General features: G+C 45.6%; 1 protein-coding gene across 1 annotated transcript in view; it reads left to right on the forward strand.

The window, feature by feature from the left end:
* Nucleotides 1-13,452: 13,452 nt before the first annotated feature.
* Nucleotides 13,453-23,388, forward strand: part of COL20A1 (collagen type XX alpha 1 chain) — a 206,761-nt gene continuing 196,825 nt past the window's right edge. The window contains exons 1-2 of the mRNA XM_088442024.1: nucleotides 13,453-13,502; nucleotides 23,058-23,143. Coding sequence (XP_088298150.1) covers nucleotides 23,068-23,143 — 76 coding nt within the window. The 5' untranslated portion in view covers nucleotides 13,453-13,502; nucleotides 23,058-23,067. The remainder of the gene's footprint in view (nucleotides 13,503-23,057; nucleotides 23,144-23,388) is intronic.

Consider the following 23,388-nt stretch of genomic DNA (forward strand, 5'->3'; position numbering starts at 1 on the left):
GGTGATCTGGGGAGAAGGATGAGTGGATTCGAAGTGAATCGCGTAATCGTAGGCCCCCCCCGCTATACATTGCCTGTTTCTCGGCACGGTATAGCAGGGGACGGGGCCATGTTGATGCAATCATGCTGCCACGCCCCCTGCACAGCCCTCCTTTCTGGCCGCCACGCTCCCTCTGTGCCGACCCAGCTGCCACCTTTCGGAAGAGAGGGCAGCAAAGTCTGTAAGTATGGTTTAATGGAGAGGCAGTTACAGGGTAAAATGTAATACCAAACTTCAAATATTAACTTTCTACTTCAGGGTCCATAGGGTATCCACAGGATACCTTGGGGTATAGGTGTGACGTCAGTCGCAGGGCACCAAAGAGTTAAGCTTTCAGCCTCCCAGGATGCACTAGGTCCCCCTCCTATACCCCGCCCCCGGGCCAAGGCACCTCAGTTTAGTTTGGTGCCCGGCCGGAGTCGGGTGCACCTGTTGGAGTGGGGACTAGAAGAGCCCCTGAAGCTTTTTCTTCATGCAGCTGTGGCTGCACATCTGGATGAACAGCATGGACAGTCAGTCCTGACGTCCATGCTGTCTTCCCTACACCCCGCCGGTACCAGAACGCCGGTACTGATCCGGGGATGCTGGTGGGCGTCTGGGGTCACAGCTAGCGGTGACCCCAGATGCTCCGGACCATGGCCGGATTCAAGGGGGACAGAGGTAAGCAGCGGGGTCCTGCGGTGGGTCCCCGCTGATCACATGGTCCTAAGTCCCCAGGCAGGGGGCTCCCTGGGGACTGGCTGCAGCGTGGAGCCAGGCGACCAACCTGCGCTTCCACTACCCCCTGGGACAGCGGACCGCAGCAGAGCGGTAGCACTGCGGCGTCCCAGGGGTTAAATGCATGCCAGGGGAGCGCGCCTTCCCTGTCTCACAGCCGGCGCCTCCCCCGCTGCACACAGCCCTCTCTGCACTGTGCTGACTAGTCCTGTGTCAGCGCTCCTCCCCCAGGCCAGCTTCTCTCTGCTCCTCGGCGGCCATCTTCTCTGCAACGCATGGTGAACGCTGCTGGAAGTCTGGAAGGAAGCATCGTGGTCTGGGTCCCCCCGCATACCTCTCCTCCGCTGTGGCTCAGGTCTGTGTATGCAGCGCTGTGTCCTACCAGGCCCTGTGTCTGTGTAGTTGAGTGATCAGCGCTGTTAGTGCAGGAATTGTTATTTCTCTGCATTGTATGTGACTGTGCTAGCGCTGCCTGTAACTTTTCTTCTCTAAACTGTCAGCTTTATTACTGTCCCTGTTCTTTCTGCTAAAGCCCTTGCGGTGCGGTGCTGCAGGGTGGTCTCTCGCCTATTTAATACTTAATTGGTGAGAGAGGTCACATACGTGGTGCCATCATGTCTGAAAGTGATTTTCCCCTCCGGCTACAGTGTACCACGTGCAAAGTACCGTTAGCGGAGGGGGGAGGGTAGCGCGGAGGGCCTTTGCCGGCAGTTTGTCCATGGCGCGGCCTATTACGGTTACAGCACCGGTACAGGAGCCGCCCTGGGCTTGTTTCGCTCAGGCGTTAACAGCTTTAGTGGGCCAGTTAGCTCCGCAGCCCGCGTTTACTCCGATGGGTTTGTCCCAGCAGTCTGTGGTGTCGTCACCCATGCAGGGGTTCCCACGACAATTGGTGGTACCCCACAGTCTCCCTATTTCCCCGCTCCCGGGTTCTCAGGAGCCAGCGTGGGTTAACTCCCTGACGAGTTCTGTACAGCACTTGTCGGATGTGTTGCAAGGGGAGTCTGTGATGCGGCCTCATAAAAGGCCGGTGGCGTCTCTGTCCGCTCCTTATGAGGATGACGAAGGGACGTCTGATGATGGGGAGATTCTGGATCCTTACAATCAGGAACCTCTCCATACTAAGGACGCTGATGCCAAGTCCAAAGTATATATTCCTGGACTTATTCGGGCGGACCACACAGCCTTGGTGATTGAGGACGAAGTTCCCCCAGCGGCTATATCTAAGTATGCCTTTTTCAAAGATGTGAAGGGCGATGCCACAGTCTTTCCTCTTTCGGGTCAGTTGGTGGACCATTTAGAGGAGGCGTGGAAACAACCTGGCAAAAGATACCAGCCGCAGAGACGCCTGGCGGTGGCTTATCCATTCGCGGATAATTATTTTGCTAAGTGGGAATCCCCTCCACAGGTGGATTCTCACGTGACCCGTCTTGTCCGTAGTGCCACATTGCCGATGCCATCCATGTCCTCCCTTAAGGATGCTACGGACCGCAAGGTAGAAATCTGCCTGAAGTCCGCTTATTCCCTTGCAGGGGGGGCAGCACGGCTGGCTATGGCCATTTGCTGGGTTGCCAGAGTGATGGAGCGCTGGGCGGATTCATTAGAGGCTTCTTTTGAATCCGACTGTCCGGCCGAACAGGCAGAGTTGATTGGCAATCTCCGTGATTCGGCCACCTACATCAACGAGGCGGCTCTAGACATTAGTACTCTGGTGTCTAGAATTTCTTCAGCAGCGGTAGCTGCTTCGTCGCACCTTGTGGCTGCGATCCTGGAAGGCGGACGCAGATTCCAAGAAAGGTCTGGAAGCGTTGTCGTTTACCGGAGAAGTTCTCTTCGGTCCGGATCTGGATAAGATTGTGGCCACGCTGGCGACAGCCAAATCTGCTTGTCTCCCGTCGGCCGCTGCTCCATCTGGTTCTGGACCATCGTCCTTTCGGTCATCTAGGACCCAGGGCAGGCCCAAACCACAGTCGTTTCCTCGACAGGCTGGCCCTAAGAAATCGGTCAAGCCCCGGAAGCAGGCATGGAGTACCAGACGTCCGGCCCCCAAGCCAGGTGACAAGCCTGCGGCCTGACGGTCCGGGCCTCCCTTTGGGGGATCCCAGGGTGGGAGGCCGCCTGCTGCAGTTCTCCCGGTGTTGGTCGTTCACTACGACAGACACTTGGGTTCTGGAGGTGGTCTCCCACGGTTACGCCCTCTCCTTCCGGCACAGACCCCCGGCTCGATTCTTCACCACGGGTCTACCATCAGACCGGAACAAGGCTACGGAGCTGCGGAAGGTATTGCACACTATGCTCCAGGCTGGAGTTATAGTGCCTGTTCCATTCTCCCAGAGGGGCCAGGGTTTCTATTCAAATCTATTTTTGGTACAGAAACCCAATGGGTCATATCGTCCGATTCTCAACCTCAAAGCACTCAACAAGTCTTTGCGGGTCCCGAAGTTTCGGATGGAGACCCTACGGTCCATCATTCTGGCGCTGGAACCTGGGGACTACATGGTGTCATTGGACATACAGGACGCTTACCTGCATGTCCCTATTCTTTTGCGCCATCATGAGTTCCTTCGGTTTGCAATCCGCAGCAACCACTTCCAGTTTCGGGCGTTACCTTTTGGCCTGGCGACAGCACCACGTGTTTTCACCAAGGTGATGGCGGTCATGGCGGCTTCTCTGCGGCTGCAAGGAGTCCGCATGTTGCCGTACTTGGACAACCTGTTATTGGTGGCAGGATCTCCAGAGCTCCTGTTACACCACTTGGACCTGACCATTGCACTGCTGCAACGGCACGGCTGGCTAATCAACTGGCAGAAGTCCACTCTAATCCCGTCTCGGAGGATTCTGCATCTTGGAGCCTTATTGGACTCGGGACAGCAAAGGATCTTCGTGACGGAGGACAAGATCTCTGCTTTACAGTCAAGGGTGCGCAGTTGTCTGCACAGCCGCCGGGTGTCCTTACACTCGGCGATGAGGTTACTGGGCTCCATGGTGTCGGTGTTCGACATGGTGGAATACGCCCAGTTTCACTCCAGACCTCTGCAGCACCTGATCCTGTCCAAGTGGAACGGGCTGCCTCAGTCTCTGAAGTTCCAGACGATTGTGCTCACCCCGGAGGTTCGCCTGTCCCTTGCGTGGTGGTTAAAGACGACCCACCTCAACAAGGGACGTCCGTTCTGGGTTCCAAATTGGGTCCTGTTGATAACGGACGCCAGTCTTCGGGGCTGGGGAGCAGTTTCGGGTCCACACTTGTTCCAGGGCAGGTGGACGCCGACAGAAGCGGAGCTTCCAATAAATATCTTGGAACTCCGTGCGGTCTTCAATGCTCTCCTGCAGGCACAGCAGTTTCTCCAGGGTCACCTGTTGCAGGTCCAGTCGGACAACGCTACCACCGTGGCCTACATAAACAGGCAAGGAGGAACTCGCAGTCGGGCGGCTCTCGTAGAGGTCTCTCGGATCCTGGTTTGGGCGGAGCGCAATCTTCCGGCCATATCAGCGGTCTTCATCCCGGGAGTGCTAAATAGGGAGGCGGACTTTCTAAGTCGCCAGGACGTTCATCCAGGGGAATGGTCCCTGCCCCGGACGTTTTTCTACTACTGGTGGATGCTCTGTCCGTCCGGTGGACGTTCAGGTTCGCATACCTGTTCCCTCCGGTCTCCCTTCTTCCACGGGTAATCCGGAAATTCAAACAGGAAGGAGGGACGCTCCTGTTGATAGCTCCCGCGTGGCCCAGACGGCACTGGTTCTCAGACCTTCAGGGTCTGTCCGTGGACAGTCCTCTGCGGTTGCCGCTATGACCGGACCTTCTGTCTCAGGGACCTTGTCTTCACCTGGACCTGACTCGGCTGTCTTTGGCGGCGTGGCTGTTTAGACGGCCATGCTGAGGTCCCGGGGGTTTTCCAGCTCTGTGGTGCGTACCATGTTACGAGCTCGGAAACCGTCTTCCGCGAGGATATACCATCGCGTGTGGCATACGTTCTTCCAGTGGTGTCGACCGAGAGGTTATGCACCGCGGGAGTTTCGTCTGTCTCGGATTCTCGCCTTCCTGCAAGCGGGACTAGATCATGGGCTTCGCCTTGCTTCTTTGAAGGTATAGGTTTCGGCCCTATCTGTCTGGTTTCACCGTAGGATTGCTACAATCCCGGATGTGCGCACCTTTATGCAAGGTGTTCTCTGTATTCAGCCGCCCTTTGTTCCACCTGTGGCGCCTTGGGATTTGGCTGTGGTCCTGAGGGCTCTCCAAGGACCGCCGTTTCACCCACTGGGCTCAGTGGATATTAAATGGCTAACAGCTAAGACTGTTTTCCTTCTGGCCGTTGCTTCGGCCAGACGTGTTTCTGAGTTAGGGGCTCTTTCTTGTAGACCCCCTTTCTTGGTTTTTCATGGGAACAGGGCAGTGCTCCGCACTCGGCCCGAGTTTCTTCCCAAAGTTGTTTCCCAGTTTCATGTTAACGAGGAAATAGTTGTTCCGGCCTTTAACTCACCGGGTCTTTCCGTGGGTGAGGCCTCTTTGGATGTTGTGCGGGCCTTAAGGACTTATGTTGACCGCACTTCTTCGTTTAGGAAGTCGGATGCTTTGTTGTCCTCTATGGCTTCTGTTAAAAGGTTTGGCCTGCTTCAAAGCAAACTTTGGCAGCCTGGATCCGTATGGCTATTTCTGAAGCTTATCTTCATGAAGGCCTACCGGTCCCTCCTTCTCTGAAGGCTCATTCCACTAGGTCTGTGGGTCCTTCGTGGGCAGCTCGACGTGGTGCCTCGGCAGTTCAGATCTGCAAGGCTGCTACATGGTCTTCTGTCCATACCTTCGTGAGGTATTACAGGTTTGACACCTTCGCCTCTCAGGATGCTTCCTTCGGGCGGCGGATTCTCCTTTCTGCACAGGAGCGTCCCCACCCTTAAAGGATACTGCTTTGGGACATCCCCAAGGTATCCTGTGGATACCCTATGGACCCTGAAGTAGAAAATGAGATATGGTAAGAACTTACCCTTGTTATCTCTATTTCTACGAAGTCCATAGGGTTCCACAGGACTCCCGCCCTGTCGCACCTGTGCTGCAGATGGGCTTTGCTCTGGTCACCGGTTTTCCGTCTCCCTCTGGTGAGAATGTGATTCTTGTATGTGTCCAGATCTTTGTTCTCTCTCTTCCTTCTCCTCCTCCGGCCTATGGCTTGGTAACTAACTGAGGTGCCTTGGCCCGGGGGCGGGGTATAGGAGGGGGACCTAGTGCATCCTGGGAGGCTGAAAGCTTAACTCTTTGGTGCCCTGCGACTGACGTCACACCTATACCCCAAGGTATCCTGTGGAACCCTATGGACTTCGTAGAAATAGAGATAACAAGGGTAAGTTCTTACCATATCTCATATTTTTTATTTGTTTAATAGTCTTTAATACACCAATCAGATTAAGTATTTTGAGGCTCATAGAGGGTTGTTATAAAAAAATATATAACAGAATATTAACATATACAATAATATGAAAATCAGTGGCATTACTAGTGGGGTGTGGGTCACACCAGGTGACCCCAAAATAGCAGAGCTGATCTACAATTTTGGTGTCACCCACTTGAATGATGTCACCAAGCCGCCATGATGGATGACGCGCCTATCATCACACTTGTGACCACAATGCCATAATTTACGCAGATTCAGTGGTTGTTTTCCATTGCACAAGTGTGTAAGCTGCACTGCGCAGCGACTGAATTGCGATTAAGCTCACACAGAGGAATCATTCACAAAGTTAGTGACAATCATTCGCAAAATTTGTTTGGGGGAGGTAAAAGGGAGTGGTTACAAAAACGCAGATGTTTAAACACTGTTTTCTGGGCGTCCATAAATTAGCCACTGCGTTCTTGCGAGCCCCCAGGGTGACTAGAACATTAGTGTGACACGTGGTCATGCTCCCAAAATGTAATTCAACAGGGGTGTTGCTTCACAGACTTGAAACGGAATCCACGGAGAGGATGACTAAGTGAGCAGTAGACGTACTAGTTGACGCCAAACCCTGTGATGCCACTGAAGAAAATGCGATAGGAATCAAAACTCTGCTAAGGGGCCTTTTCATTATTAGGGGCCTGATGGGGCCGCCTAATATTCAGCATACTCCAAAAAATAAAAATGTTCAGGGTTTGCCTTCATCTTTAAATGACATTGGTTTCTGGAGCAAAAAGGAGTGCTGGGTTGTGAAGAGAGAACCATACCCTCTTGCCTTGTGTCCCCTGCACTCCGGTCATGCATGTGCACTGGACAGGGTTAGCAGTAGTAAATCTCACTGATACTTCGGTAGAAGTGTTATGCTGGGTACACAATGTCTGACATATCAGCCGGTCAATTGAATTGAATTTGTATTGGCACAGCTTCCACCTATGAGGCGGGCTTCTCTCTGCATAGCTTTGAAGGCATTAGGCCATTGTGTATTTTTTTCCACTGCATTTACGGCAACCCGTCATGTAAGGGACCTTATTGGTATAACCTATTTGTAGAACCTGTTTGGTTACAATTAGATATGTGCGGGTTCGGTTTTATACGGATTTACTCAGATATGTTCGGATCTCAAAAACGGCATTTTATTGGCTATAGGCTATCACGTGTTTTGGATAGCCAATAAAATAAATCCAAACTTGCGATAATTTTTGCGAAAACCACTGAGTAAACGCGAGTAAAACCGAACCTGCACATCTCTAGTTACAATAGGTGTCAGTGGAATGTGAATTGGATGTTAGTCCACACAGAGGCCCTCAACCAGGATGGTGGGTTTATTTGATAACAGTAAGTGTACACAGGGTTAACAACGGTGACCGTGGTAGAAGCATTAGGCACAGGATTAACAGCGGTAACAGCAGCAATGGCGGTAGGTAATGGTAACAGCAGCAGGTCTCTACAGAGTTTGCACGTGCTCACTAGCATGGCAGTGACGTCATCCCGCTGTACAGGAGGAGACATCGCAGTAGCGCACTACTCTCCAGCAAGCCACCACCTCCCCCAGGTCAGGACAGCCTCCGGTCACATAAAAATATTACATTTTGCTTAAGCATTTCTCCACCTGTAACCAAAGACATTTGGGGTTTTGCAATAAACAACAAACAGTGAAACATCAACATTTTAAATATATTCCATTCCCCACACATTCTCAGGAACACATTTAACAATTGTGACATCAGTCTTTAGCATATCAGAGGCATTATCTTCGCTTGCTGATAGATCTTTTGTCCACTAATTCACGGATAAAATGATGTTTAATAGCAATGTGCTCAGACCATCCATGTTAGTGCTATATTTCTACAAGAAGACGGCTACACATCTGTTCTCATATTTCTCGCCATTGTCAGATTTCAAGATCTTCAGTTTCTGACCCGTTTCAGACTTTACCAAACTCTTGTAGTCTGCGATTTTATTTATTACCTCACTTTTAGCTTTAATGAAGTCAATGTGTGTAATTATCATGAAATTATCAATGAATGTCAAGAAATAGCAATAGCCACTTACTGTATCAATTCTACCTCCATCATTACACACTCGTGTGTATGCACCAATGCTAGCAATACCTCAGCTCTTTTTGCTGACTTTGGAAAAGGACAATGGGTTTGCTTACCCTTTTATACAGCTCTCACATGCTGGGCTCTCTGAATTGTTCACGGTTATCCCTGTATTCATACCATCAAGGAGTTTCTGGACATTATCATACACCAGGTGCCCTAGTCGCCTATGCCACAGCTCCATAAACTGGCTCGATTTAGAGGCCGCCATCACATAACACTGTCTAGTACGTATAGTTGCTTGCGCAGAGTTGCTGTTACTATTACAGTCACTCTTTTGCACAAGACACGTGCCCTTTGTGAGTTTGACCTTGAATCCTCTGTCTTCTAGGATACCTATTACAATAAATTTGGTCCCCAAATCTTGTACGAATAACACTTTCTGGATGTCGGTAATAATGGTTTCACCTTTAATTCTCAGGCATACCGTGATTGTCTGGACTTTCTTAGCTGTGTAGAATTTATCTCTGATCCCTCTGACTGATATAGGGTCACGTGCTCAATGATGTAAACTATTCTTGATTACATCTGAAATGCCTTGTGGTTCCTGAGTCCATGTACCAGCAATCTTTCCTGCGACTGTCTGTATATAGCTGACTTGTTTATTTTTTCACATTTCTTTTGCGCTCCACTTGAGTGACATATGAAACACTTGTACTTAGGCCTTTTGGGCTTAGTGTCCTTTGTGAGTAAAGCAGAACTTTAAGCATTTGTCTCAACTGGTATTCATTCTGGAAAATGCAGCACTTCTTTACCCACCTGACATGGTGCATTTGGTTGGTGACAGATTGGCTCTTTTTCTTGGGGTTTTCTTGATGATTACACCCCTTTCTAACATGTTAAGGCTACTGAGGGTGCCAAACTTTTAACCTGATAATATGGGTCGGATGATTACATCACTAATGTGGTTGCAGAGTTTGTAATATTACCTGACAATATATTGATCTGCCTGACCCCATTTTCTTATCTTAATGTTATCAATAAATGACCAATTTTAACACCTTATACAGTTGTTGTGTCATTATTTATTAGAGTTAACTTATTTGTTATGGTTAATAAAGGCATTTTTGGTAAGCAGTACAATTCGGCATATAGGTTTCTTCAGATGTATGTGTAACTTAGAATACACTTTAGAATATTTAAGTGGGAAGATGCATATTTCTGGACTTATTTTACAGTCAACTATAAATCTCACCGTAGATATGCATAGTAAATCAGATTGTGATAGGAAAAGTTTACTTAAATTACTGCAGGCAGATGTGTCAGTAGTTTCTTAAATATGTAGAGGGGGAGTGCTACATGGCTACTTCATTTTGCTCAATAGCAATAGCCCACTCATATGCCATATATTCAGTCTGATATCTTCAATGTGGACTGCAGCTAGATACATACACCTAGCATCTATCCGCCATACGGCGCAAGACCCTGGAACGATTGAGATGCTATGAGAGAAGTAGTGTACCATAGCTTTCTTTACAGTTTGCTGCTTATTCAAATCGCAGATGCAGGAAAAACATCACTAAAAATGTGTAATAGAGACACCGGGCTGTGACTTTGACCGCACAGCGATTAGTTTTAAACTGGTACGATGTCGCATATGAAGCCAAGCGGAACTTGGTGTGAGAGAAAGCCTAGGTCACTGCATCGGCTCCCTTCTTTTACAGAGTCACACTCAGTCGCACGCAGATATACAAATGTCGCACATCAAACAGTGTAATCTAGCACAGTAGTGTCATTCCCAGTTGTTTTATTTATGTGACTAAGATGCAATTTTTACTGAGAAAGACGCTTGGCATGGCCAATTTACCCGTGACCTGGTGCGCCAAAAGGGGCTATAAGCCGCTACTTGAGCAACAGTGTCGAGGGCTGTAGGTCAGGGGCATTTCAAGATAGGAGATGACCCATGTGGAGTCACTGTCCAGGGCCCCCTCCTCTGTCTCCGGTGGCCGGGAGACTAGTGCCCAGAATCTATGCTGCGCATGCGCAAAACCCTGGGTAAATGGCAGCGGCAGTCATTTTCCAGGTGCTCTTTTACAGCGATGACACAGTCTCCGATGTGGGACTCTGGAGTGGTCAGTATTAAAAATATGGGTGCAGGGTGTGCGGGTGCACCCATATAAATACACCCCAGCTGTAGGTCTGCACATAACTAGACATGTTATTTTACAATTAATAAATGACTTGAATTGTGTATTCAATAAGTATTTTGTATGTGAATTATTATTATTTAATTTTTTTTTAAATCCAAGATCAGTGCAAAATATGATCCTGATGGCTGCCCATTAGAAAAGTTGTTTCATATTACTATACTATGTATGGTTTTATATACTATAACAGTATTAGTGGCTTGTGTAGTTATCTAGAGGGATTCCTTTTCAAAATGTCATTGAATCAGCAGGAGCAGTAATTGCTTCTAGAAGATGATTCTCCCATTGTGTATCAAGCCAAGGATGTAATAAATCAGACAGTATTTAGCTTCTGCCTACCTGTCAGATGTAAAGTAAAAAATATTCTTGGCTTTACCCATATATTGTTAAAACTTACTCATTCCTCTATCTTCAGACAGGCATTGCTGATTATCGACATTCTGCTCTAAAATGCTTTGCTCTATAAATCACATCTGCATGGCATGGGAGTTTAGTTACTCTTGTTAGAGCAGCTAATGTAAAAATCGGAGCCATAGAGGAATTAAATTAAAGGCACTGACTTTACTACTACAGTCTGCTTTACACCGTCACACTGTTTTCATAAAGGATCCTCATCATACTTGCCTACCCTCCCGATTTGGTCGGGAGCCTCCCGAAAATCGGGTGCCGCTCCCGACCTCCTGGGATGGCAGGCAAATCTCCCGGCTGCCGTGGATCCCTCCTGTCCCACCGCAATAACTTCTATAACCCCGGCAGCGAAGGGGGGCGGTGCCCCCTGCTTCACACTGCCTGTAATATCGGCAGTGTGTAGCGGGGGCGGGGCCAAAATGACACCTCGCGTGGCTCCACCCCGCCCGCAAAAACGTATCACCTGGCCGGCCCCGCCCCCGTTTTCTGGCCACGCCCCCCCCAGTAATGCCGATCTGGCTGCTCCCTCCCGGAAGGGGCAGCCGGATAGTCGGCATGTATGATCCTCATACACCTATGGGTATATTTTCTAAAGTGCAGGTTTACAGTTGTGGAGGTGTTGCCAATAGCATCCAATCAGATTCTACTCATCATTTATCTAGCACCTTTTAGAAGAGGATCTGATTGGTTGCTATGGGCAACACCTCCACAACTATAAACCTGCACTTTAATAAATATACCCCCTAGCCTCAATATGCCATGCAGAAAAAATCGCTTCACAAGACTGCACTGATTAATTTGATATGAAACGCATATATCCGTGTGTCTGAATCTGTACAATGGAATTTGGTGGGAGAAAAAAGCTGCGGCCTCTGCATCGTAGCTTTGTATACAGGTTCAGACTAATTTGCACAGATGTAAAAGTGTTGCATAACAATACTCAGTTCAGTGTTCTGAAGAAGTTTTGTTGCATCACATTGTAGCTCAGAAGCACATTAAAAAAGATGCTCAACACAAGCCAAGCCTAGTGGGACCTGCCGCGCTGAGAAGGGCTATTTGGCACGACTATTGCAATAGTGTATGAGGAGTCGGACACATCTGTGTGCAGGAAGGCTATGGTGTAGAGTCAGTAGGTGGCGTCTTAACTTGTCACTCTGTTTTCTACTTATATTGTGATTAGGGCATACTTGCCTACTTTTGAAAAAGCATTTCAGGGAGATTGTGACAGCAGCACCATACCCTCCAACATTTCTCATACAGAATCCGGTACAGGGGCGTGACAAAGGATAAAGGGGGCATGTCCACGGGTAGTGTACCTGGGGTCCGGAGGTACAGCGGCGCTGGAGTGATTATGGCAGCATCGGTACAGACTGCAATTGCATTGCAGAGAGCCATGGGGGGAGATGCAGAACCGCCTATCACTCAGCAGCGCTGCGGGAGTCCTGTGTCCCAGCAGCGCTGCTAAAAGAATCAGGAACTCGGTACAAACGGTACAGCCCCTGTTTGCCGGTACAGACCATTAAGAAACGGTACTGTACCGGCTAAAACGGTAGAGTTGGAGGGTATGCAGCACCTATGAGCGTGGCGGTAAAGTGGGCATGTACTACTACATCTGAGAGGCGTGTCATAAAATTGATTTACATCCACATGTAAATGAGCCCCAAAGCAGTTAGTGAGATCTACTTGTTGATGAAAACACACTGATACTTCTCAGAAAATACTGTACATGTAGCCATAGGGATCATTGTGCCTTATAACCAATGCAGGGTAATAATACTAATCATCCCATTTGAATGTATATATCTCTGTTTTTTCTTTTATATAACAGTGTCATAATGGGGTTAAGGTGAAATGAGGGAGATTGGTAGACTCTCCAGGGAGACAGGGAGATTGCTGCTATTTCAGGGAGTCTTCCTGACAATGAGGGAGAGTTGGCAAGTATGGATTAGGGATGTACATCGGAAGCCCGGCATCGAGTGGTTGCCAGGCTTCCAACATCATATCCAGCAACAAGATGGCAATTAGCCATCGCATCGCAACCATTAAATAGTATAATCATCGCAATGGTCAACGTCACTGTGGGGGCTTGTCCAGCACTCTCCGAGATGCTGGGCTGTCCCCAGGCTCCCCCTACACTGAGAATAGATGCCATGTGCATGCGCACGGCATCTATTCTCCAGCTGCTCTGCTATGGGTATATTTACTAAAGTGAGAGTAATTAGAAATGGAGATGTTGCCCATAGCAACCAATCAGATTCTACTTAACATTTTTCTAGCACCTTCTAGAATATAATAGCTAGAATCTGATTGGTTGCTATGTGCAACATCTCCACTTCTAAAAACCTGCAATTTAGTAAATATACCCCTAAACCACTGGTGGTCTATAATATTTTATATGAAGTGTGGTATTGTCAAATGTTTTACTAACTTCATTTGACTGCCCCTAAATTTACTAACAATTGGCAATTATTCCTGCTGATATGGTTTTGAGAAGTGTTTGTGAATGTGTATACTGTGTGACTCTGTTGGGAAGATAATTTTCAGGGCTGGGCAGTGGGCGGTATCAGGATAAAATCTCTCATCTCTCTAATTTCTCAGTCACAGAGCTAGGACCCTCCTCATATTATGTAGTGATTGGGACACTCAGAAAAATCTGACACTGGTAGGTGAGTCTTCTGAATAAACCTGTGCAATCATCTCAGTTGATAAGGAGGGGTAAAGTGCTTTATGTGAGGGAAGGGGGATTTAGCTGAGACTTCAGGCACAGTGAGAGAAATTAGTGAATGGTGTTTAAAAATGTCCCTGACAATTTGGTAGAAAAAGATTTAGGTGCCAACTTTTTCAAAAGAATCCCAATGGCATTATGCTGTTGAACAGAGGACTGTGCTGTCTGCAGTCTCTCTCATTAGTATGTTTGTTCTCCTTTTTTTATAAAGTATTTTTTTGTCTTTTAAATGCTCCTGATATATATTAATAAAGGCTGCAGAATAAGAATAGTGATTAATGCACCAAATTTTCCAAATTAAGGGGCCTATGTATCAAAGCTTGATGTGAGATACAATTGTGAGATATATATCACCAACCAATCAATGCCCCTAAATGTATTTTGCTGTGAATTTGGTAAAGATTGATAAAAATAAGGGCATGTATTTTGCTGTAAAGTTTGGTAACGATTGATAAATAAGGACACTTATAATAACTAAAATGTACAGGGACAGATTTCTAAAAATTTGACTGTCCTTGTAAATTAGTGACCGTTGTTAACTACCGAAAAAGGACCTAGAACACAAATTCACTGACAAGTATATAGGTTTTATCATCAGATTTCCAAAAAGGGGTTTTTTTTGGTAGAAAAATTGTCTATAATGTAGGAATTTAGCACATGATCACAGGTGTAAAGGCACACATCCACTAAACGACAGGCAAAAGACTGCACGACTACGACAATGATAGATGTCTAAACGACCAGCGGGAGCGCGCATCGCTGGTCGCTTAAGACATTTTTGTGCACGATTTGCAAACAATTTTTAAATGATTAATTAACGATATCATTATCGGTCAATCGCTCAATAAAATCGCTTAGTGGATGTGTGCCATAAGATGTTGGCTGCCTGTACCAGGCATTGATGCAGCCTTGAGATCATTATGTTCCGACCCCAGCAGCTGCTATCACAGGTACAAATCAGCCTCCCTGTATAACCTCTCATGTGAGTTCCATTATGTGATCACAATCAATGTCCCAGACTAAACAACATTTTACCACTATTTACTTGCTCTGTAAGCTAACACACTGTGCTAAGAAACAGGTTTTAAAGACTAATCCTTGCAAGTTTGTATCCTATTCTAACCATCTTCATAGTCCGACTTCTTCTGTATTCTGGGTCTCTGCCAGTATATTTTCTTGTTTTGTTTGTGTGGACATGCAGTTAATCATGTTATGTAAGCTGTATATAATTTTTAGTATATCTGTATTTTGTATGCATTAAAAAGCTACTGCATACCACTTCTGTTATTCTACAGTATATGGATGTAAATCTCAGTCCAAATGAAGAACTGCAGAGTATTACTTCTTTCAGTATATATGCTGCATGTAAATCTCAGTTTCTCTTCTAATTCTTAAATATTGGCAAGAGCATAGTATTACTTATCTTGTTTTGTGTGGTGTATATTCTGAATATGATGCTTATCACTGTAATGGTCATGTAACACTGGGCCTGATTCACTACGGATGGCTATTGCCATCGCAGCTGCGATTACGTACACAGATCTGCTGTGAAAATATGCTAATGTTTGCAATCGCAAAGCCGCCGCACGGCCAGCATAGAGACGGCCACTTCCCTTATCTCACATCCGTAATACGTATACATCGGGAACATCGAGTAACATCAGCCCTTCACGCATAATTACAATAGGTCAGACCATACTCAGAAATTTCTAATCTCGTCGCACACAGTAAGTACTCAAGCTGCGTATGCCGTCGCAGTGTCTAATTTATGCACGCCTTTGCAACAGCGCTCAAAAGGACAGGCACGCCTGCATTTCTCTGACCACTCCCAAATGCTGACCTACCGTCACTCACTCATGGCTTAGTAAGCTGCGTGATCACAGTTCTGTGGCTGCGCACGCGTACTGTGATGTATGTGCAGTACACAACAATCGGCCATCTGCATACGCTATCCCAATAGCGATCCGTAGTGAATTAGGCCTACTGTACAATTCCCTTAACGAGAATGCCAGATGCAGTACTCAATACATGGGGCTGTAGTTATGAGACTGGCGGCCGTCAATGCCGCCAGTCTCAACACCGACAGGGAAATCCTGACAAAGGACTTAAGATAGGCGTCAAAATACCAATGCCTATCTTAATCCTGATGCTGGAACGCTGAATTACGCCAGCCCAAAGGAGGTAAGTCCTGGGCGCTCTTAGTGCTAGCCATGGTTAGGGGGAGGGTTAGGTTTAGGGAACGTAGCGGGGTTAAGGTTAAGCACCCCTATGGGGGAGGGTTAGGCATGAAGGGGGGAGGGTTCGGGTTAGGCTACAAGAAAGGAGAATTAGGGTTAGGGCGACAAGGGGGGAGGGTAAGTATACTTCGGGATGCCGCTCTCTGTATTCTGACAGGAGGCATCTCGACAGCCGGCATTACACTACATGATATAATATGTACAATATATGGGCACTTGTATATAAGAATTTCAATTGCTATACATGCTAGATGAAGTTTTTGTTATCTGATTGTATTGTATATGTATGGACATATTATATAACTCCTGTATTTCTGTTAAGGCCCCCATACATCAGCAATTGATTGCAGCAATTCTGCAATTTGCGTATAAAAATCATTCCCTTTTTCAATCGATTGCAGATTGCAGAATTGCCACTATCAATTGAAAAAGGGAAAGATTTTTATACTCAATCGATTGCAAATTGCAGAATTGCTGCAATCAATTGCTGATGTATGGGGGCCTTTAGCTATATGTAATTCTCATTGTGAGGTTGATTCTTAGTCGGTACAAAGCTGATGTTCACATACTTTTGGTGGATTTAATTTGTGAATGTGTATGCGTCTAAATCCCTAATAAATCACATGGCGCATGTGTCCCACGTTGTTAACACACAGAGTCACAGGACTTTGGGGCCTATTCATCAAATGATAAATGGCCCAGTAACCATGCGGAAACACTAGGTTACCGGGCTATTCATCATCAGGATTCCGGTAGGGTCACCTGATATTCAGCAAACTCCGAAAACTGAAAGTTTTCGGAGTTTGCCTCCGAGAACAAGCGCCATCTTCGGACGGCGCTTGCTCTCGAAGCCCCGCTCCTTTCTATGGGAAGAAGTTCCGGGGATACAGATGGATCCGAGCGGATCCCTCCTCCGCCGCCTTCTCACGGAATCCCCGGCGACTGTGCACATGCGTGACCTCTGGTCATGCATGCGTACCCGGGCCGACGGGGCGGAGCTAAGTAATGCAGCTACATCTGTAGCTGCGATACTAACTGAGGGGACAGCTGCTTTTCAGAGCAGCTGTCCCCGCACTGGAGCAATGATGAATTGCTCCAGTGTCAAGTTTCCCCCAAGACCAATACTTAATCATTGGAGGCCAAATGGAGATTCTGCACCTAGCCTGGGCCTTGTGCATGTCATGATGGTTCTTCCAATGGTTGCAGCCGTTCAAAGTGGGGGTCACAGCCCCTCTGCAGACACAACTACAGCAAAAGATACTTATGCGGTCACAGCAGGATGCGACTCTAGATCAGCCCCAATATATTCTTGGCTTGTTCTACAAACTGTATAAATTCAGTGTCCTGTGCCATGTCATGTTGAGAGGTAAAGCCTTTCATCTGCTGATGTGAGTTGGCATTGACAGGAAAATATACAGTTAGATGCTGGATTTAAATCTATTTTTTTTTAACTGTATATGAAGTTGCCATTATTCTGCCATATTTGGGTCTATTCATGTAGCAGTGAAAAGCCCTTTATCAGTATTAACAGGGCTTTGCACTGCTTCCTCCTATTCACAGAAAGGGTTAAGGTGCGTATCCACTAGACGATTAAATTGAACAATTACAACATCGTTATTGTTCAATCGCTCATTAATCGTTCATAAATCATGCATGAAAATGTCGAAAATTACCTGCGATGCGTGCTCCCACTGGTTATTTTCGACATCAATTATCGCCTGAACATGCAGGCCAACCTGCTGTTAACAACAGGTTGTGCAGGCTCTGGGATGAGGGAGGGTGCCTGCACTGAATGACGTATCGTTCAGTGTATTATTATTATTATTATCCTTTATTTATAGTGAAAGCACATTATCCACTGCACAGGATGGCGAACAATTGCATGATTACAATGTTGTAATCCTACAGTCGTTCCTCTCCCTTGTAGTGGATATGCACGTTTACCGTGGAGAAATCTCAGATTTCCCCAGCTCTGGGTCAGGATCACTTCTTCATACACCATACATGCCTACTCTTCCGGGATGGCTGGTAGTCTTCCGAAAATCGGGTGGCGCTCCTGGGCCCCCCCGCCCCCAGAAAAGTAGTGAAAACTCCCGGCTGCCGCCACCCCCTTGCATCCCCCCTCATCGCCTTGGACTCCCCCACATCCCCATACATACACCCCCGGGGAGGGGGGGGGTATGCGACTCGCAATGAATTGCGTCATCGTGGCCCCATCCCCGTTAATCTCGGCATTGTGAAGAGGAAGCAGAGCCACAACGATGTGGTCCTGCCCCTGTCCCGCCCAAATGTTGCTTCATCTCTATGCCATGTCCCCTTCTTCCAGCCATAGAAACCTGGCTAGCCCCCTCCCAAAAGGTCAGTAAGAATGCCATACACTACTATGGGTAGAGCGATTCATAGAAGCGCAGAAAGCTCAGCTTTCCATTTGCTTTTACAAAAGCGTTTACCATCTCAGGATGGCGTAAGCAGCATTGTTAGGGGCGAAGAGCAGCAAAGTCTACTGTCTTCCTGCCTTCTCCCTGTTCTCTCCGCTCCCTTCTATGACAGCAGCCAAGCAGAGGAGCCCAGGGCATATGCCAGGTCACCTCCTCCTGACTGTTCGCTGCCCAGCCAGTACCCCTTTGCTCTGCCTTACCCCAACTGCCATTAGTAAGGTGACCCGACATATGCATATCCCGGGTCACCACCTATTGACTGCTGGTGGTCCCCGATGCTGCCGCTGTGTCTTAGGGCGGGATGTACTAAGCATCGTATCCACAATGCAGTACATCCTGCTTCTCTTCGGTTACATACCACGGTTGATTACCACAGTATGTATATGTACCTAGAAATGTGATTTTCATCCCGATAGAGCTGTCCATTGCAATGCCCCTGGACAGAGGCACTTCCGGGTTTAACACCAACAAAGGTAGTAGCGCTATTAGTAAGATTATATATTGCGTAAAAGAAGTATGGTACTATTAAAATCAAAAATTATTTAATATATAAATTCCATTAAAAATGCATATATGTCACCATATTCAATTGGATATAAAATAAGCATATAACAATGGTAGCATGCGATCTCACCCACAACCTCAAGTCTGTGTAGTCTAGTCAGATAAGGTTCTTATTGGATGACATGGGGATTGCCAATGAAGAATGTGGAGATTTACTGCTGCATATCCATCCTGGTGTCTGCTAGAGGGATGTCCCTTTGTAATAAATCAAGTCACTGGTCCTCAGAATTTGCGGTGTCCATAGGCAGCAGACGGGTTGTGTCCGGTGATGAATATCACCTTTGTGGCTGAATCTTTTTATTCCCAAGAGCTCAATTAAGGCAAAAGTGTATGCTCCAGATGGTATCCGCTAGAGGGATGTCCCTTTTGTAATAAATAATCAAGTCACCGGGTCCTCAGATATTGTGGTGTCCATAAGCAGCAGCAGACTGACTATAAGCAGTGATGTATGTCTCCTTCGTGGCTTAATCCTTATAATCCCAAGAGCTCAATTGGGGCAAAGGTATATGCTCCAAATGGATGTGTCCAAATTGAGGCAGATGTATTGGGGGTGATAATTCAAAGGGTACTGACGCGTTTCACTGCATCCAGGTGCAGCTTTATCAAAGGTGTCTAGTAGGTTAAAAACTGGTGCTTTTATACCCCTATAGATGGGTTTATTTATTAGCACCTGATTTCAATTAATAAGTACCAAACATTCACAATTTCCAACATTATACACATAAAACATAAATACATAAATACATACACATATAGTTAGAAGGCAGACCTGTTATTCAGAAAAACATAATAGTTAGACACTATGTAGCGGGACTTCCAGTTTCCCGGTATTTAGTCACGTGATGTAAACAAAACCTGATTTACTTTACATCCTTTATTAAGTTCCGATCGCGGCCATCTATTTCAATACTCTCCCTAGGGAGAGTTAGGGTTAGAATAATATAACTAATTTACCTTCCTAGATTAGGTTACAATGATCTGCGTCAGTCATGGGTCCGATCACGTGCCGCTGTCATGCAATCGGGTCGGGACTCTTACGTGACATGCTGTCATGTGATACATAGATCAACCCATCACAGATGCGTGGGTGTGCATATTGATCCGTTCATGTGTTAATATCACATGATCAGGATCAGGCCACATCTTGCAGTCATATGGCTCAAATTGGCCTATCAAAGGAGAAACATTTCCTAGGGATTCTGGGGTTTGTAGTCAGTATATGGTCCTTGTAAAGAAGGGAGAAGGAAGGTAGCGAAATCGATAAAAATGAGCAGAGCAGAAAGAGTAAATCTCATGATAATCATATAACCTATATTTAAGTATATATCTAACATTTGATGTTATGATGACCCTATATATATATATATACACATCGTATCTGAAATAAGATTATAATCCCAAACTTCTATAGAATTATAATAATAAATTATCATTAATATTGCAATCCTGTTGTTCTTCAGAACTTAATAAAAAAAATATATATATTGTTGTGTTTGTTTATTCTTTTTCATTATTTTTATTCTTATTTTTTACGATACAATTACAATAGTGTTGGCAAAATGGAAATTTCAACCCAATTATCTAAAATGTAAAACTATATTATTTTGCACCCATATCTGGCATAATATGATCTTATAATGTTCTAGTACCATAATAGGTACCATAGAGACACAGATTTCAAAGGGACCAATCTTAATAGACACGAATCTTAAAGGAAACAATATGTATCCACATAAGATTTATAGTACGTTCTAGTATCGATAGCTAAAAATAAGGATAGATAGAAAGTATCGGTCTATAATACTCTACTTAGGAGCTCTTTAGTGAACTTGTAAATGTTAGGATCTCTCTGAAATGACTCAATTGATGATAGAGTTCAGTTCTATTGCCTCATTCAGGCCATCTGGATATATACAGTTCATTCTAAACATCCAGAATGCTTCCTGTTTACATAGCTTTTTGAAGCGATCTCCACCACGTCTTGTAACTGGGATATGTTCTAAACCTACTAATTTTAAGCATTTTGGATCTCCGTTGTGGTGGACCAAAAAATGCTTAGATACACTATGTGTTACTACTTTATTTAGAATGTTTCTACGGTGCTCAAGAAATCTACATTTGAGCATCCTAGTAGTTCTTCCAATGTATCTAAGATCACAATCACAACTTAGCATGTAGATGACATAGGTGCTTTTGCAATTAATGAAACTCTTTATTTCATAAGAATCTTCTGTTTTGGTCTTAATATATAATGATCTATTAATAGTATAATTACATGTAATACACCTATTACTCCCACACTTGAAAAATCCTTTCGGTTTGGGTTGGAGCCAAGGGATTTTCAAAGGTTTTACCAATTGTTGATCCACAGATGGTTTTAACAGACTTGGTGCCAATAGAGTCTTGAGAGACCTATTTTTACGAAAAATAAACACAGGTTTCACTTTGAATACAAAAAAATTATAACATTTTGAAACAAGATCGCCTTTTGTGTGATCTTATCCCCCCTAAACCTGTGTTTATTTTTCATAAAGATAGGTCTCTCAAGACTACGTAAAAAATAAAAATAATGAAAAAGAACAAACACAACAATAATTTTTAAGTGCTGAAGAACAACAGGATTGCAATATTAATGATAATTTATTATTATAATTCTATAGAATTTCTCCTTTGATAGGCCAATTTGAGCCATATGACTGCAATATGTGGACTGATCCTGATCATGTGATATTAACACATGATCGGATCAACACGCACACCCACCCATATGTGACGAGTTGATCTATGTATCACATGACCACGTCACGTAAGAGTCCCGACCCGAGTGCATGACAGCGGCACGTGATCGGACCCGTGACTGCCGCAGATTGTGTCGAGGAGTCATTGTAACCTAATCTAGGAAGGTAAATTAGTTATATTATTCTACCCCTAACTAAGCATACACTTTTGCCCTAATTGACCTCTTGGGAATAAAAGGATTCAGCCACGAAGTAGATATACATCACCGGACACAACCAGTCTGCTGCCTATGGACACCGCAAAATCTGAGGACCAGTGACTTGATTTATTACAAAGAGACATCCCTCTAGCTGACACCAGGATAGATATACAGCAGTAAAACTCCACATTCTTCATAGGCAATCCCCATGTCATCCAAAAAGAGCCTTATCTTACTAGGCTACACAGACTTGAGGTTGTGGGTGAGATCGCATGCTACCATTGTTATATGCTTATTTTATATCCAATTGAATATGGTGACATATATGCATTTTTAATGGAATTTATATATTAAATAATTTTTTATTTTAATAGTACCATACTACTTTTACGCAATATATAGTCTTACTAATAGCGCTACTACCTTTGTTGGTGTTTTTTGTATGGAATAGGGAGTGACGATCCCTTAATATAGTAGCTACTAGATAAAACATCTCAGCGCCTGTATATACCCATTGGGTATTCTTTTCTCTTACATCCGGGTTTAACACCCAGAAGACCCTCTGGCATCCTTCTGCGCATGCGGAGGGTGATGGGAGGGATCCTCTCAGGGTAAGCATCCTGTGAAGAAGCCCATAGGCGTCTGTTTGGTAACGCGACCTGAAGGTGGCGTTCCACACTGGGTGCTTAGTACATATGGAAAATGCTGTAAAACCCCCATTCCTGGGGTTTTACTGCAATTTCAGCTTTAGTACTTCCCGGACATAGTAAGGTGCGACCCGATATATGCATATGCCGGGTCACTAGAGATGAGCTCAACTCTACTGCCCGCTGCCCCCAGGGCACTGCCCACTGCTCCCCTCTCACACTGCCCGCTGCCCCCGCTCCCCCCTTGCACTATCCAACACCCCGCAGCACTGTCAGGTGACCCAGCGCATGCGCAGAAGAGAGCGTTACCGATTCCAGAGGACCGCAGGAGAAGATTACATTGCTGGAGCCATGGATACTGGATCACATTGCATAAGTATACATGAATTGCCACTTAGCCAAGCTATATATCTCATCTAAATGCTGCAATATATAGTGAAACGTAACAATTCAATAACTCAAATCTTCATGAAAAGACCCCATTATCTGTATTTGTGTTGTACACGCAGTGTCATTGTGCAGAGTATCAGGTTGTGTACTTTAATCATCTGTACTTTACAGGAAAGTAAAAAAATAAATAAAAAATTATACATTTCAACGTTTTAGGCACATCTGAGATTTCCGGTATGTCTCGTTTCTTATCTGCCTCTTTCTTTCCATCTGTCCTCACAGATCAGTCACCATGAGACTGCAATCTTCCCCTATGCTCCTGTCCATGGTGATTGTTATCCAGGTTGTCAGCAGTCAGCAGACTCCAGGTAAGAACTAAGCAGGGCCCCCAGGCCTGAGGTTTCCCATGTCAGACACATATGAAAACTTGAATTATTTTGGTCTGTTGCACAATGTCTCAATGGAAACTCCCACACATAATATTAATTCAATCATTGTCATATTACATGTAAAAGTAGATAACCTCCAGCTTGCCACCCATTACTACATCTTCTCTAAAGCTTAGCTTTAGCATCAACTGGAGTTATGCTGTAATCAAATAACAATATTAAAT

This window comes from Taudactylus pleione, unplaced genomic scaffold (assembly GCF_031769625.1).
Source record: "Taudactylus pleione unplaced genomic scaffold, aTauple2 ptg000018l, whole genome shotgun sequence".
In the NCBI taxonomy this organism is placed as follows: domain Eukaryota; kingdom Metazoa; phylum Chordata; class Amphibia; order Anura; family Myobatrachidae; genus Taudactylus; species Taudactylus pleione.